The 14,408-nt window shown below is 41.1% G+C and overlaps 1 protein-coding gene across 1 annotated transcript in view; it reads right to left on the reverse strand.

The window, feature by feature from the left end:
* The window catches only part of ubr4 (ubiquitin protein ligase E3 component n-recognin 4), a 181,892-nt gene that overhangs the window by 24,312 nt on the left and 143,172 nt on the right, over nucleotides 1–14,408 (reverse strand). The window contains 12 exon segments of the mRNA XM_034173148.1: nucleotides 243–324; nucleotides 1,384–1,525; nucleotides 1,921–2,030; nucleotides 2,227–2,387; nucleotides 2,825–2,954; nucleotides 3,212–3,339; nucleotides 3,764–3,848; nucleotides 3,958–4,048; nucleotides 4,336–4,552; nucleotides 4,555–4,684; nucleotides 4,794–4,922; nucleotides 13,450–13,575. Coding sequence (XP_034029039.1) covers nucleotides 243–324; nucleotides 1,384–1,525; nucleotides 1,921–2,030; nucleotides 2,227–2,387; nucleotides 2,825–2,954; nucleotides 3,212–3,339; nucleotides 3,764–3,848; nucleotides 3,958–4,048; nucleotides 4,336–4,552; nucleotides 4,555–4,684; nucleotides 4,794–4,922; nucleotides 13,450–13,575 — 1,531 coding nt within the window.

Below are 14,408 nucleotides of genomic sequence, written 5' to 3' on the forward strand. Positions count from 1 at the left end.
GATCATCGTTCCAGAGCTGACGTTACTTCCTTCTTCTTCTTGTCCAATGTCGGCATGCCAGGAAGTTCCTGGTTTTTAGTGGCATGCAGTTCAAAATCCAAATATTTATCTCTTCAAGAAATGCGCACCAGGAAAGGATAAATTTCAAACAGTTGTTTAATTTTAGTCTTAATCTTAAATATTCATGAAAACATGTGTCACCTATACTTTAACAATCACAGGCAGGACTGTCAGGCATTTACCAGTCAGGCTCTTGAGGGCGTAGCCTTGCTGCAGGTCTGTGCTGAGAGTAGCTTCTTCCAGAGCCAGCAGATTGGCTATTTCCTAAAAATAAATAAATGAATTAAAAAAAAAAAAATCCAAACAGTTTGACTTATTTAGGTACGGAAGCGTATTGCATTCACTTGATAAATTTATTTCTTGGTTTGTTTTTTTGGAGTAACTATTTGTGTTTTTCTGAACAATTTCTTTTTTGTCTGTTTTCAGAATAATTATTTCTGTTTTTCTGAGTAATTTATTTTTTTGTTTGTTTTTCGTAATCATTATTTGTGTTTTTCAGAGTAATTTATTTTTTTGGCTGTTTTTTGGAATAACTTAATTTTTGGGTTTGTTTTTCTGAATAATTAATTTTTAGGTTTGTTTTTCCTGAGTAATTCTGTTTTTTTTTGTTGTTTTACTATTTCTTGAGTCGCCACGTAGCCAGAAGAAAAAAATATTCCGAAAATCTGGAAAAAAAATTACTATGAAAAACCAACCATAAAAATAAGTTACTCTGAAAAACAGAAAAACTGAGAAAAACAGAAATAATTATTCCAAAAAAACAGACAAAAAATAAATTACTCAGAAAAACACAAATAATTACTCTGAAGAACAATCAAAATAAATTTATCAAGTGAATACAATATGCTTCCATATTTAGGCATATTTGACACTACTGTAAAAATACCAATTTCAATTTATTTTCATTTATTTAGCACCAAATCACAACAAAGGTGCCTCAAGGTGCTTCACACACGTAAGGTCTAACCTTACCTACCCCTATGCTAGCCTTACGAAAGGGAAAATAAGTGCGTCTTCAGTCTGGACTTAAAAGTCTCTGCAGAATCTGACTGTTTTATTGAAGCAGGGAGATCATTCCACAGAACAGGGGCACCATAAGAGAAAGCTCTGTGACCCACAGACTTGTAATTCACGCTAGGGACACCAAGTAGTCCTGCACCCTGAGAATGCAAAGCCCAGGCTGGGCTCTGCATTCTCAGGGTGCAATTTGAAATGTCCTGGAAAAAGCATATGTTAAGAAGATTTTCAACAATTACTTTATTTTTAATTCATAAGAGCTGTGCCATGGCTGTTTTACAAAGCCAAATACAACAGGTTTACTACCTTTGTGATCAGGTTACCAATGTAGGGCAGGACGCCACGAGCAGCAAGGTAAACCTTCCAGTGTGCTGGTTTGATCAGTTTTTGGTACAGACCCAGATACTCCACTGCGCACTCTCCAGCTACACTCAGCTCGTCCAGATAACTGACAAATGCAACAGAAAAGAGGAATATGATGTCATTTTTCAAGAAAATTCTACTCTGTGCCACTCCACTGTGACATACTGACTTGTAAATATTAATGCATTCATCCCCTGACTTCTTGAAAGAAAACATGATCATTAAAAGCGATCATTTTTATTCACAATAATCCTTTAGTTTGACTGTGGCCTCTGAAAATGGAGGGACTATGTGTAATGATGTTAATAGCTAATGCCATACTTTTGTTGAAGGCCTTGAATTAAAAGTCTATACGACAAGCAAGATTGTTTCATTTGGTGCCAAGAAGCAAAACAACAAACATGTCACTGCCCTTGATCCTTTTTCTTTGATATTAGTTCTTTTTACACTGATGGATTTAGTGTGTTCATGCGGCTTTACCTGGTGAGCAGATCCAGGACCTGCTGCTTGCGGCTGGGGATTGTGGTTAGAGCTTCTACAATAGTACAAGCTGCCTGTCTGGCTGCTTGTGTGGCCGGTGTGAAAAGGACCTGAAATAAATGTCAAAATAAGTCAGAAACTGCAATTGAAGAACCTCAAGTATTTAAAAGAAACATCAAGGTGAAGATGTGCTTTGTTCTAAAATGGATTAGTGCAACATCAGATCTTTAAGACTCAGGACCAGTAGAACTGCCTTAAAACAAAAACAAAAAAAAAAACGCCTATAAAAACGTGAAGTTGTTTTACCTGCCGTAGCCAGTTGTTGTGGCTCAGTTTGAGTAGACGAGGGTAAAGACCTTCACCTTTTCTGGACCTCATGAACTGTTTCCACTTCCACGTGTATTTCTCCAGGAGGTATTGTCTGCGCAACTCTGCCTTGTTCTGAGGCTTGGAGACAGTTTCCTGACCTGTGATCATCAAGACAAACCCAGCATCTGAGTGACAGGCTGCTTTACTGTTTGTTCAGTCAGAGAGCCAAATTGACACCATTTCTAGCAAAGCTAAAAACCTATGTTAAATTGTTATCATCATCATCATCAACAGTCCATCATTTTCGATGTTGACTGGTTGGTGTGCCTAGACTTTACACGATCATTCATGTGCAGCCAGTCCGGCTTTAGAGCGACAGAATCATCCATAACGTCTGCACTGGTGTAGTGACTGGGTCAGAGGTGTATGCCTTCTGTTGTGAGCAGCTTGGTATTCCTGCAGGCTCTTATTTTCAGTCACAGTGATGGACTTCCTTGTTATAAATGTTTGCTAATTGCATGGCTTTCTTTAGAGGTTTACTCAATGCTGACTTTTCATACATGTGGACAGTTCATGGTAGAACTGTAGCTCTTACATCTGGCTGGGAGACACTTTTTCCAGGATTCATATGATGCTTTGGGGTCCTTCTTGAGCCAGAGTTGGGTCTGAGCATGAATCTCGTTGCTGTAGGGCCTAACTGTAGTGAGGGATTCCACAGCAGCATCCTTTATGTAGAAAGAACACGTGAACCATAAACACACACTCTGATAGAAGGGCTGACCAATTAAATCAAAGTGACATTTTTTACTCAACAGTTCAAACAAATGTCTACTGCAGGCAGTATTTCTCTTTGGTACTGAAAATGTGATGCTGCACCATTCAAGGTTCTTCAAAGTATTGTGATATCACCATCTAATGACATCTCTACACAAGATGATCCACAAGAGCAGCAACCAAATGGAGGGAGTTTAAAACAGTTCACCTTGTTCTTCTTGCTTGTGGGAGCAGGGGGCTTAATCAGTTTTTGCAGGATTCTCAGGCACATGAGGGTGATGTTCTCCACCACAACGGGCGTCTTTATGTTCACTGACATGAGGAACAAACTGAGGGCTACAATGACAGACAGACATCATTTGACTGTCACAGACCTGTGACCCAAACTGGGCAGACGAGGACAGATAATGGACAGATGGCTGTAGAAAGGACTGAGTTCAGTTTAATTATACAGCACCAAATCATAACAGACGTCACCCCAGGGTGCTACACGCAGGTTTTAAACCTTACCCACCGCAGTTAAGCAGATTCAGATTCACATTTTTCAGATTAAAACATTTTTTTCCCTTCATGTCATTATTTTACACATAGAAGCCAAAATATCTCCATCGTGTAGTGGGAGAGGACTATCTTTACAAACATCTGGAGTCTGAAACCAGGTGCAGATCTAACATTGATAAAAATAATTTCTTTAGAATGCTGCAAATAAAGTCTAAAACAGAAATATTTTGAATGAATGGGATTAGATAATCAGTCTTACCACAACGTAACCGCAACTCCCAGCATCCTCCTTCTTTAGAAATGGAATCAGTTAGCAACAGCATCTCATACTGAAGGTTACTGACCTGTTTGTGGCAAGCGGGTGAGAACATCACACAGAGCACCAAATTTGGAAACATCAGTTCAAGTGCTAAAGCTGAGTTAACTTAGTTTAAGTTTGCAATAAGAACATACCAAATCGGGATTGGCCCAGTGACCTTTGAGGGCAGCTGAGACTTTGGCGATGATGAGGTCATTCATCTGCTGGGTGGCCTCTGGATGATCTCTGAGGATGAATCACACACAGAAGGAAATGAGAGTCTGACCCAGAGCAGAATGGAGTCCACTGAAACACTGAGCTTTATGGACATAACATGCTGATATATTTACTAGAACTTGACAATTCAGTGCCAAGTCCAAATCTTTCAAAAAGACCCATAATTGTTTCAGTCAGTTCTCATATTGACAAACTTCACTGATCTGAAACTAAGGAGCTGCACCTGTACTCTGATCTTAAAAGGCTTCTAAAAACAGGACCTGCTGTGGGGGTGGCAGAGGAGAGACAGAATATACCTGGTGAGGAGACAAATAAGCTGGCGAACCTCCTCCCTCATGGCAGCCGTACCACGCCGTAAATTATACTCAAACAGCTCACGGATGAGCCCCTGGAGGACCAGGATCTGCCGGAGGGCTGGATTAGTGGCCAGCGCACGGAGCAATGTGATACAGTGACCCGTGACCGCCGAGGCACAGCCGTAGCATTTGGTGGAGGACGTGTGGCCACAGCCAGCACTGACAGGGCGCGGTACTGACTGGCGGTGATGGTGGGCTGGTGGCTGTTGCTGTTGCGTGAGGACTTGGTGGCAGCCTCTCGCTGTTGGAGATCATACTCCAGAAGCTCTTTACGGGATGCAAGCACTTTCTGTAAGCAAAAGGAAAAGGTTCAGAGGACATCTGGATGGTGTGGCCATCACTCACAGTCCACACTGTACAAGTGTGGTGACAACTCAAAGCGTTTTCTCTTTGCTAACCTGAATAATCTTGGACAGTTCATCAAATGAGGTCTTGCAGTCACCACTGTATTCTTGAGCCAGCTGTTGAATGTACCTGTTCACATTGGCAGAGGATGTGCCAAGTCCAGCTCCTGCTCCAGTGTCATCCTGCTAAAACCACAAGCAGGGGAAATCCATGTTAGGATGGCAGCATTTGGAGTCAACACTTACAGTAGCGTTCAGAATAATAGTAGTGCTATGTGTCTAAAAAGATTAATCCAGGTTTTAAGTATATTTCTTATTGTTACATGGGAAACAAGGTACCAGTAGATTCAGTAGATTCTCACAAATCTAACTAGACCAAGCATTCATGATATGCACACTCTTAAGCTATGAAATTGGGCTATTAGTAAAAAAAAAAGTAGAAAAGGGGGTGTTCACAATAATAGTAGCATCTGCTGTTGACGCTACAAACTCAAAACTATTATGTTCAAACTGATTTTTTAGCAATCCTGTAAATCACTAAACTAGTATTTAGTTGTATAACCACAGTTTTTCATGATTTCTTCACATCTGCGAGGCATTAATTTTGTTGGTTTGGAACCAAGATTTTGCTCATTTACTAGTGTGCTTGGGGTCATTGTCTTGTTGTAACACCCATTTCAAGGGCATGTCCTCTTCAGCATAAGGCAACATGACCTCTTCAAGTATTTTGACATATCCAAACTGATCCATGATACCTGGTATGCGATATATAGGCCCAGCACCATAGTAGGAGAAGCATGCCCATATCATGATGTTTGCACCACCATGCTTCACTGTCTTCACTGTGAACTGTGGCTTGAATTCAGAGTTTGGGAATTGTCTCACAAACTGTCTGAGGCCCTTGGACCCAAAAAGAACAATTTTACTCTCATCAGTCCACAAAATATTCCTCCATTTCTCTTTAGACCAGTTGATGTGTTCTTTGGCCAATTGTAACCTCTTCTGCACATGTCTTTTATTTAACAGAGGGACTTAGTGGGGGATTCTCGCAAATAAATTAGCTTCACACAGGCGTCTTCTAAGTGTTACAGCACTTACAGGTAACTCCAGGAGCTGATCAATGGGTGAGCCTTTGCCATTCTGGTTATTCTTCTATCCATTTTGATGGTTGTTTTCCATTTTCTTCCACACGTCTGTTTTTTTTTGTTCATTTTAAAGCATTGGAGATCATTGTAGGTGAACAGCCTATAATTTTTTGCACCTGCGTATGTTTTCCCCTCTCCAATCAACTTTTTAATCAAACTATGCTGTTCTTCTGAACAATATCTTGAACGTCCCATTTATCTCAGGCTTTCAAAGAGAAAAGCATGTTCAACAGGTGCTGGCTTCAACCTTACATAGGGGACACCTGATTCACACTTGTTTGTTCCACAAAATTGACGAACTCATTGACTGAATGACACACTACTATTATTGTGAACACCCCCTTTTCTAGTTTTTTTTCACTAATAGCCCAATTTCATAGCCTTAAGAGTGTGCATATCATGAATGCTTGGTCTTGTTGGATTTGTGAGAATCTACTGACTCTACTGGTACCTTGTTTCCCATGTAACAATAAGAAATATACTCAAAACCTGGATTTATCTTTTTAGTCACATAGCACTACTATTATTCTGAACACTACTGTATGCTGTAAAGAGGTTGACTAAATTTTCTGCATGTGTCAAGTGTAGTCCAAAAACAGGTGGCTCTTCTCATGTCTCTTCTCTTCTCATGTACAGCAGTACTGAACTTGTGTCTGCATCATGCACTCTCATCCACAGGGATGAGATTGGCAAATTCGATTTTCAGAGGAAAATAAGGGTCCAGGGGCCAGCCAAAGCATTTTTGCTGTTTTAAAACATGTAAATTGCACTAAAATGATATTAAAAACTACTATAAATGCCAGGTGTTCATATCTATAATTCAAACTGTAAACCCTTACTAAGACCATCTACTGTACATGTGTATTTTTGTGACCAAAATATTTTTTCATAACTAGACTTAATTGATTTTCAGCATTCTCGACTTTCAGCATGGCACAATTGTCAACAAACAAACATGTACATGTATAATCCAATGTTCTATGTCCATTGAACTGTCAGACCATATAAGGTTTATATTTAGTCGATGTGATCTCCACCTATAACACTGTCATCACGTGTATACATGTACATATAATATAGACACACATACATGTATATATAATTACAATGTTTTAGCACACTACAATAATGTCAAAATGTCTGTTTACATAATCCACTGACTGTGTGTGTGTGTGCAACACCGAAGAAAGGGCGGGAGAAACGCATATATAACCTTTGCGCTGATTGGTCATAAGCTTTGTAATAACCAATGAAAACGTACGTAAGTAACAGCTTCGACTGCGCTTCGATACCATCTTGGTTTTTATGATTTGTTGGCGGGAAAACTACCGAATATTGGAAGCTGAAAGACTACACAGTTACCTCCCTTACACTACATGCTCATTGCGCACCTACCGTATTTTCTGTACCATAAGGCGCACCGGATTATAAGGCGCGCCCTCAATTAGCGGGTACTTAACCCTTACAAAAGGCGCACGCTAAAACATATAGTCTACAAAAAAAAAAAAGGTCACGGAAGCAAAACAGTGAGTTTATTTGAACTTTTTAACAACTTTGAACTATCGGTATTTAACAATATGGTACTCACATTATTTTTTATTATGGTTCTGTCACAAATCCATCGAAGTCCTCATCTTCTGTGTCCGAAATGAACAGCTGGGCAATTTCGCCATCAAACACACCAGGTTTCCGCTATCTTCCCTCTCATCATCGCTATCGTTTTTGCCTTCAGCCGAATGGTGACTGTAGAGACGCTTCTCCCGGCTGTTCTTTGTTCAATGACCCATTGCTCGAGTTGGTCTTCTAGCTTTGCCAACCTCGCTTTGTTTCCGTGGAAACTCTGTTTGGTCTTTTTAACTTGGCGCAGTTCATTTTCTTGTTTCCTCCACTTACGTACCACAGATTCATTTATCTTGAATTCTCTTGCAGCTGCTCTATTCCCATGAACAACCGCATTTGAATTGTGCCTCGTAAGCATGTCTCTTTGCTGGCGCCATTTTCGGGGGTCGTTAGACAAACAAATGTTTTGCAGGATACCTGTAGTATACGGTAACTACTGGAGGAGTGGCGGAGGTAAGTGTACGTACCACGGACTCTTCTCTGATTGGTTTATTGCTGGCATCGTACATACTCTATGCTACCAGCGTACGTACTTTACGTATTACGTAATGTTCTCCGATTGGTTTATCGCTGCCAGGGTACATACTCTACGCTGCCAGTGTACGTACTTTACGTATTACGTCCCTGTGTCAGCGGGAAATGGTCCGATATTCCGACGGTCAAAGACAACGTCGGCCGTTTTTACAGATTTTGGAATTCAGTGCGCACATAAGGCGCACCGGATTATAGGATGCACGGCCAATTTTTGTGAAAATTTAAGGCTTTTAGGTGCTCCTTAAGCCCCTTTCACACCGGGGCTGCTCCCTGTTGCTCCCTATTGCGCCATGACGCCGCCGAAAAACCGCGCTGTTTGGAGTTAATTGCCGGTTAATTACTGTGTTGGCTTGCGCCTGATGACGTCTCATTGCGCTGCAAGTTTGGCTGCCAGGTGCTGCCAGTTGCTCCCCCTCACTCTAAACTTTAAATAGCCTCATTTTCTGCCTCTCATCCAGTCTGTTTTCTGAACACAGTACACACGTCGCTGCCCTTGGAAGTAGTGAGCTGTTTTTGCTGTCTGTTCTTTCCTTCTTTGACCGCGCGCACGCACGTGTGCACAAACCGTCCTTTAAAGCAAATGTGGAGATGTCTGGAGTTCAACTTGATGTTGACATGTCCTGGACTTATGTCCTTTAAGTGTGATAAGAGTTTCAGGAGAGAAAGGAACTAACTGCCTGCAGACAATTTTTTTCTTCTTTCCTCCTTTGACTGCGAGATGCGCGCACACGCGCGCGAACGAACCTTCAAGCGAATGTGTAGATGTCTGGATTTCTATTTGATGTTAACATGTCCTGTCTCATGTCCTTTTTTTGTCCCTTTTTTAACTGTGATGTGAGAGTTTGAGCAGAGAACAAGGAACTAATGCCTGGAGCCACACTTTTTTTTTCTTTTAATTGTTCACATGTGTGCGTGTGAACGAACGTCCATGAGTGGACTAGAGATGACCAGACTTTTTACTGGATATTTCTGGCAATCATTCTGCTTTTTTTTTTTCTTCAGCATGTAGTTTTTACTGCATTAAGTACACAGTATAACAACAATCCTGTGTGATTTATACTGCGGGAACAACGGAACACAGCAGGAATCATAAATTGGCTTCAAGTCACGTCGGGTAACGCCTCTTTGCCCCGAATTACGCCTCTTTGCCCCGACTTGCGCTGGAACCACTTCCTTTCTGCGCCAAGCACAGGACGCCAAAAAAATTAAACAGGTTTAATTTTTCGGCGCCCGACTTGCGCCCTCGCGCTGTTGTGGCGCCGAGCTGCATTGTCTTGGCACTGAGTTGCTTCCACATGGCGTCGTCATAATGACGCACGGTGCAACTGGGAGCAACCGGGAGCACCCCCGGTGTGAAAGGGGCTTTATGGTGCAGAAAATACGGTACTTCATACTGGTCACTGATCAGCACAGCGTTACTTCTGCGTTCGGCTGACTGACGGACTGATCGAACTTGCTGCGTCGGCGATAAAGACCACTCAGTGTTCTGAATAGACAATTTTATTAAACAAAGGTACTCCTGGCATTATTTTTTTTTTTTGCATTCTTACCCCCCTAAACTTTTCTCAACGGATTTGGACATTTCACAAAATCGACCCCCGGGACTGTAAAATCGGCGGAAATCCACCGATCCGTGGAAAAATCTCATCCCTGCATCCAGTTTTTATGCAGCGAGGCCGTAATGAAGCCATATGGCCAACGTACTTGCATAAAAAGGACACCACCGGTTCAAAGAAATGACTTGAGCAAAAGCAAAAACACAGGTTTACATAAAGAACGTGAACAGTCAATCAATCAATCAACTTTTTTCTTATATAGCGCCAAATCACAACAAACAGTTGCCCCAAGGCGCTCCATATTGTAAGGCAAGGCCATACAATAATTATGAAAAACCCCAACGGTCAAAACGACCCCCTATGAGCAAGCACTTGGCCACAGTGGGAAGGAAAAACTCCCTTTTAACAGGAAGAAACCTCCAGCAGAACCAGGCTCAGGGAGGGGCAGTCTTCTGCTGAGACTGGTTGGGGCTGAGGGAAACAACCAGGAAAAAGACATGCCGTGAAGGGGGGCAGAGATCGATCACTAATGATTAAATGCAGAGTGATGCATACGGAGCAAAAAGAGAAAGAAACAGTGCATCATGGGAACCCCCCCACAGTCTACGTCTAAAGCAGCATAACCAAGGGATGGTCCAGGGTCACCCGATCCAGCCCTAACTATAAGCCTTAGCAAAAAGGAAAGTTTTAAGCCTAATCTTAAAAGTAGAGAGGGTATCTGTCTCCCTGATCTGAATTGGGAGCTGGTTCCACAGGAGAGGAGCCTGAAAAGCTGAAGGCTCTGCCTCCCATTCTACTCTTATAACCCTAGGAACTACAAGTAAGCCCGCAGTCTGAGAGCGAAGCGCTCTAATGGGGTAATATGGACTACGAGGTCCCTAAGATAAGATGGGACCTGATTATTCAAAACCTTATAAGTAAGAAGAAGAATTTTAAATTCTATTCTAGAATTAACAGGAAGCCAATGAAGAGAGGCCAACATGGGTGAGATATGCTCTCTCCTGCTAGTCCCCGTCAGTACTCTAGCTGCAGCATTCTGAACCAACTGAAGGCTTTTTAGGGAACTTTTAGGACAACCTGATAATAATGAATTATAATAGTCCAGCCTAGAGGAAATAAGTGCATGAATTAGTTTTTCAGCATCACTCTGAGACAAGACCTTTCTGATTTTAGAGATATTGCGTAAATGCAAAAAGGCAGTCCTACATATTTGTTTAATATGCGCTTTGAATGACATATCCTGATCAAAAATGACTCCAAGCTTTCTCACAGTATTACTAGAGATCAGGGAAATGCCATCCAGAGTAACGATCTGGTTAGACACCATGCTTCTAAGATTTGTGGGGCCAAGTACAATAACTTCAGTTTTATCTGAGTTTAAAAGCAGGAAATTAGAGGTCATCCATGTCTTATGTCTGTAAGACAATCCTGCAGTTTAGCTAATTGGTGTGTATCCTCTGGCTTCATGGATAGATAAAGCTGGGTATCATCTGCTTAACAATGAAAATTTAAGCAATACCGTCTAATAATACTGCCTAAGGGAAGCATGTATAAAGTGAATAAAATTGGTCCTAGCACAGAACCTTGTGGAACTCCATAATTAACTTTAGTCTGTGAAGAAGATTCCCCATTTACATGAACAAACTGTAATCTATTAGACAAATATGATTCAAACCACCGCAGCACAGTGCCTTTAATACCTATGACATGCTCTAATCTCTGTAATAAAATTTTATGGTCAACAGTATCAAAAGCAGCACTGAGGTCCAACAGAACAAGCACAGAGATAAGTCCACTGTCCGAAGCCATAAGAAGATCATTTGTAACCTTCACTAATGCTGTTTCTGTACTATGATGAATTCTAAAACCTGACTGAAACTCTTCAAATAGACCATTCCTCTGCAGGTGATCAGTTAGCTGTTTTACAACTACCCTCTCAAGAATCTTTGAGAGAAAAGGAAGGTTGGAGATTGGCCTATAATTAGCTAAGATAGCTGGGTCAAGTGATGGCTTTTTAAGTAATGGTTTAATTACTGCCACCTTAAAGGCCTGTGGTACATAACCAACTAACAAAGATAGATTGATCATATTTAAGATTGAAGCATTAAATAATGGTAGGACTTCCTTGAGCAGCCTGGCAGGAATGGGGTCTAATAAGCATGTTGATGGTTGGATGAAGTAACTAATGAAAATAACTCAGACAGAACAATCGGAGAGAAAGAGTCTAACCAAATACCGGCATCACTGAAGCAGCCAAAGATAACGATATCTTTGGGATGGTTATGAATAATTTTTCTCTAATAGTCAAAATTTTGTTAGCAAAGAAAGTCATGAAGTCATTACTAGTTAAAGTTAATGGAATACTCAGCTCAATAGAGCTGTGACTCTTTGTCAGCCTGGCTACAGTGCTGAAAAGAAACCTGGGGTTGTTCTTATTTTCTTCAATTAGTGATGAGTAGAAAGATGTCCTAGCTTTACGGAGGGCTTTTTATAGAGCAACAAACTCTTTTTCCAGGCTAAGTGAAGATCTTCTAAATTAGTGAGACGCCATTTCCCTCTCCAACTTACGGGTATCTGCTTTAAGCTACGAGTTGTGAGTTATACCACGGAGTCAGACACTTCTGATTTAAAGCTCTCTTTTTCAGAGGAGCTACAGCATCCAAAGTTGTCTTCAATGAGGATGTAAAACTATTGACGAGATACTCTAACTCCCTTACAGAGTTTAGGTAGCTACTCTGCTCTGTGTTGGTATATGACATTAGAGAACATAAAGAAGGAATCATATCCTTAAACCTAGTTACAGCGCTTTCTGAAAGACTTCTAGTGTAATGAAACTTATTCCCCACTGCAGGGTAGTCCATCAGGGTAAATGTAAATGATATTAAAAAATGATCAGACAGAAGGGAGTTTTCAGGGAATACTGTTAAGTCTTCTATTTCCATACCATAAGTCAGAACAAGATCTAAAATATGATTAAAGTGGTGGGTGGACTCATTTACTTTTTGAGCAAAGCCGATAGAGTCTAATAATAGATTAAATGCAGTGTTGAGGCTGTCATTCTCAGCATCTGTGTGGATGTTAAAATCACCCACTATAATTATCTTATCTGAGCTAAGCACTAAGTCAGACAGAAGGTCTGAAAATTCACAGAGAAACTCATAACGACCAGGTGGACGATAGATAATAACAAATAAAACTGGTTTTTGGGACTTCCAATTTGGATGGACAAGACTAAGAGACAAGCTTTCAAATGAATTAAAGCTCTGTCTAGGTTTTTGATTAATTAATAAGCTGGAATGGAAGATTGCTGCTAATCCTCCGCCCCGGCCCGTGCTACGAGCATTCTGACAGTTAGTGTGACTCGGGGGTGTTGACTCATTTAAACTAACATATTCATCCTGCTGTAACCAGGTTTCTGTTAGGCAGAATAAATCAATACGTTGATCAATTATTATATCATTTACCAACAGGGACTAGAAGAGAGAGACCTAATGTTTAATAGACCACATTTAACTGTTTTAGTCTGTGGTGCAATTGAAGGTGCTATATTATTTTTTCTTTTTGAATTTTTATGCTTAAATAGATTTTTGCTGGTTATTGGTGGTCTGGGAGCAGGCACCGTCTCTACGGGGATGGGGTAATGAGGGGATGGCAGGGGGAGAGAAGCTGCAGAGAGGTGTATAAGACCACAGCTCTGCCTCCTGGTCCAGTGCACATTAACGGTGGCCAGCAGCTGCATTACAACTCCTGCAATGAATCTTTACAAAATCAATTACTGACATTTGCGAATCAATTCATAATCATCTGCATCGCAATGCATCCAGGAATGGATTGTTGTGCCCCAGCCCTACTGACCTGAGGCTTTTCTGGAGCTGCCTCGTTGACTTTTGACAGGAGGCTCTCTAACTGGGGTCGGTGGCCCATCAGCTGGTGGTAGACTCTGTCTGCTTTGTCCAGAAGGTTATTGATATTGGTCACAGCCTGCAGAAAACAAAGCATATGCATTGTGTGTGTGTGTGTGTATATATATATATATATATATATATATATACACACACACACGAGGTATGTTAGAAAAGTATTGTACCTTTTTATTTTTTTCAAAAACTATATGGATTTGATTCATATGTTTTTACGTCAGCCAAGCTTGAACCTTCGTGCGCATGCGTGAGTTTTTCCACGCCTGTCGGTTGTGTCATTTGCCTGTGGGCAGGCTTTGAGTGAGCACTGGTCCAGCCCTCTCGTATATATGTATATATATATATATATATATATATATATATATATATATATATATACACACTCAACAAAAATATAAACGCAACACTTTTGGTTTTGCTCCCATTTTGTATGAGATGAACTCAAAGATCTAAACCTTTTTCCACATACACAATATCACCATTTCCCTCAAATATTGTTCACAAACCAGTCTAAATCTGTGAGTGAGCACTTCTCCTTTGCTGAGATAATCCATCCCACCTCACAGGTGTGCCATACCAAGATGCTGATTAGACACCATGATTAGTGCACAGGTGTGCCTTAGACTGCCCACAATAAAAGGCCACTCTGAAAGGTGCAGTTTTGTCACACAGCACAATGCCACAGATGTCACAAGATTTGAGGGAGCGTGCAATTGGCATGCTGACAGCAGGAATGTCAACCAGAGCTGTTGCTCGTGTATTGAATGTTCATTTCTCTACCATAAGCTGTCTCCAAAGGCGTTTCAGAGAATTTGGCAGTACATCCAACCAGCCTCACAACCGCAGACCATGTGTAACCACACCAGCCCAGGACCTCCACATCCAGCATGTTCA

The sequence above is a fragment of the Thalassophryne amazonica genome, chromosome 6, assembly GCF_902500255.1.
Source record: "Thalassophryne amazonica chromosome 6, fThaAma1.1, whole genome shotgun sequence".
NCBI classification, from domain to species: domain Eukaryota; kingdom Metazoa; phylum Chordata; class Actinopteri; order Batrachoidiformes; family Batrachoididae; genus Thalassophryne; species Thalassophryne amazonica.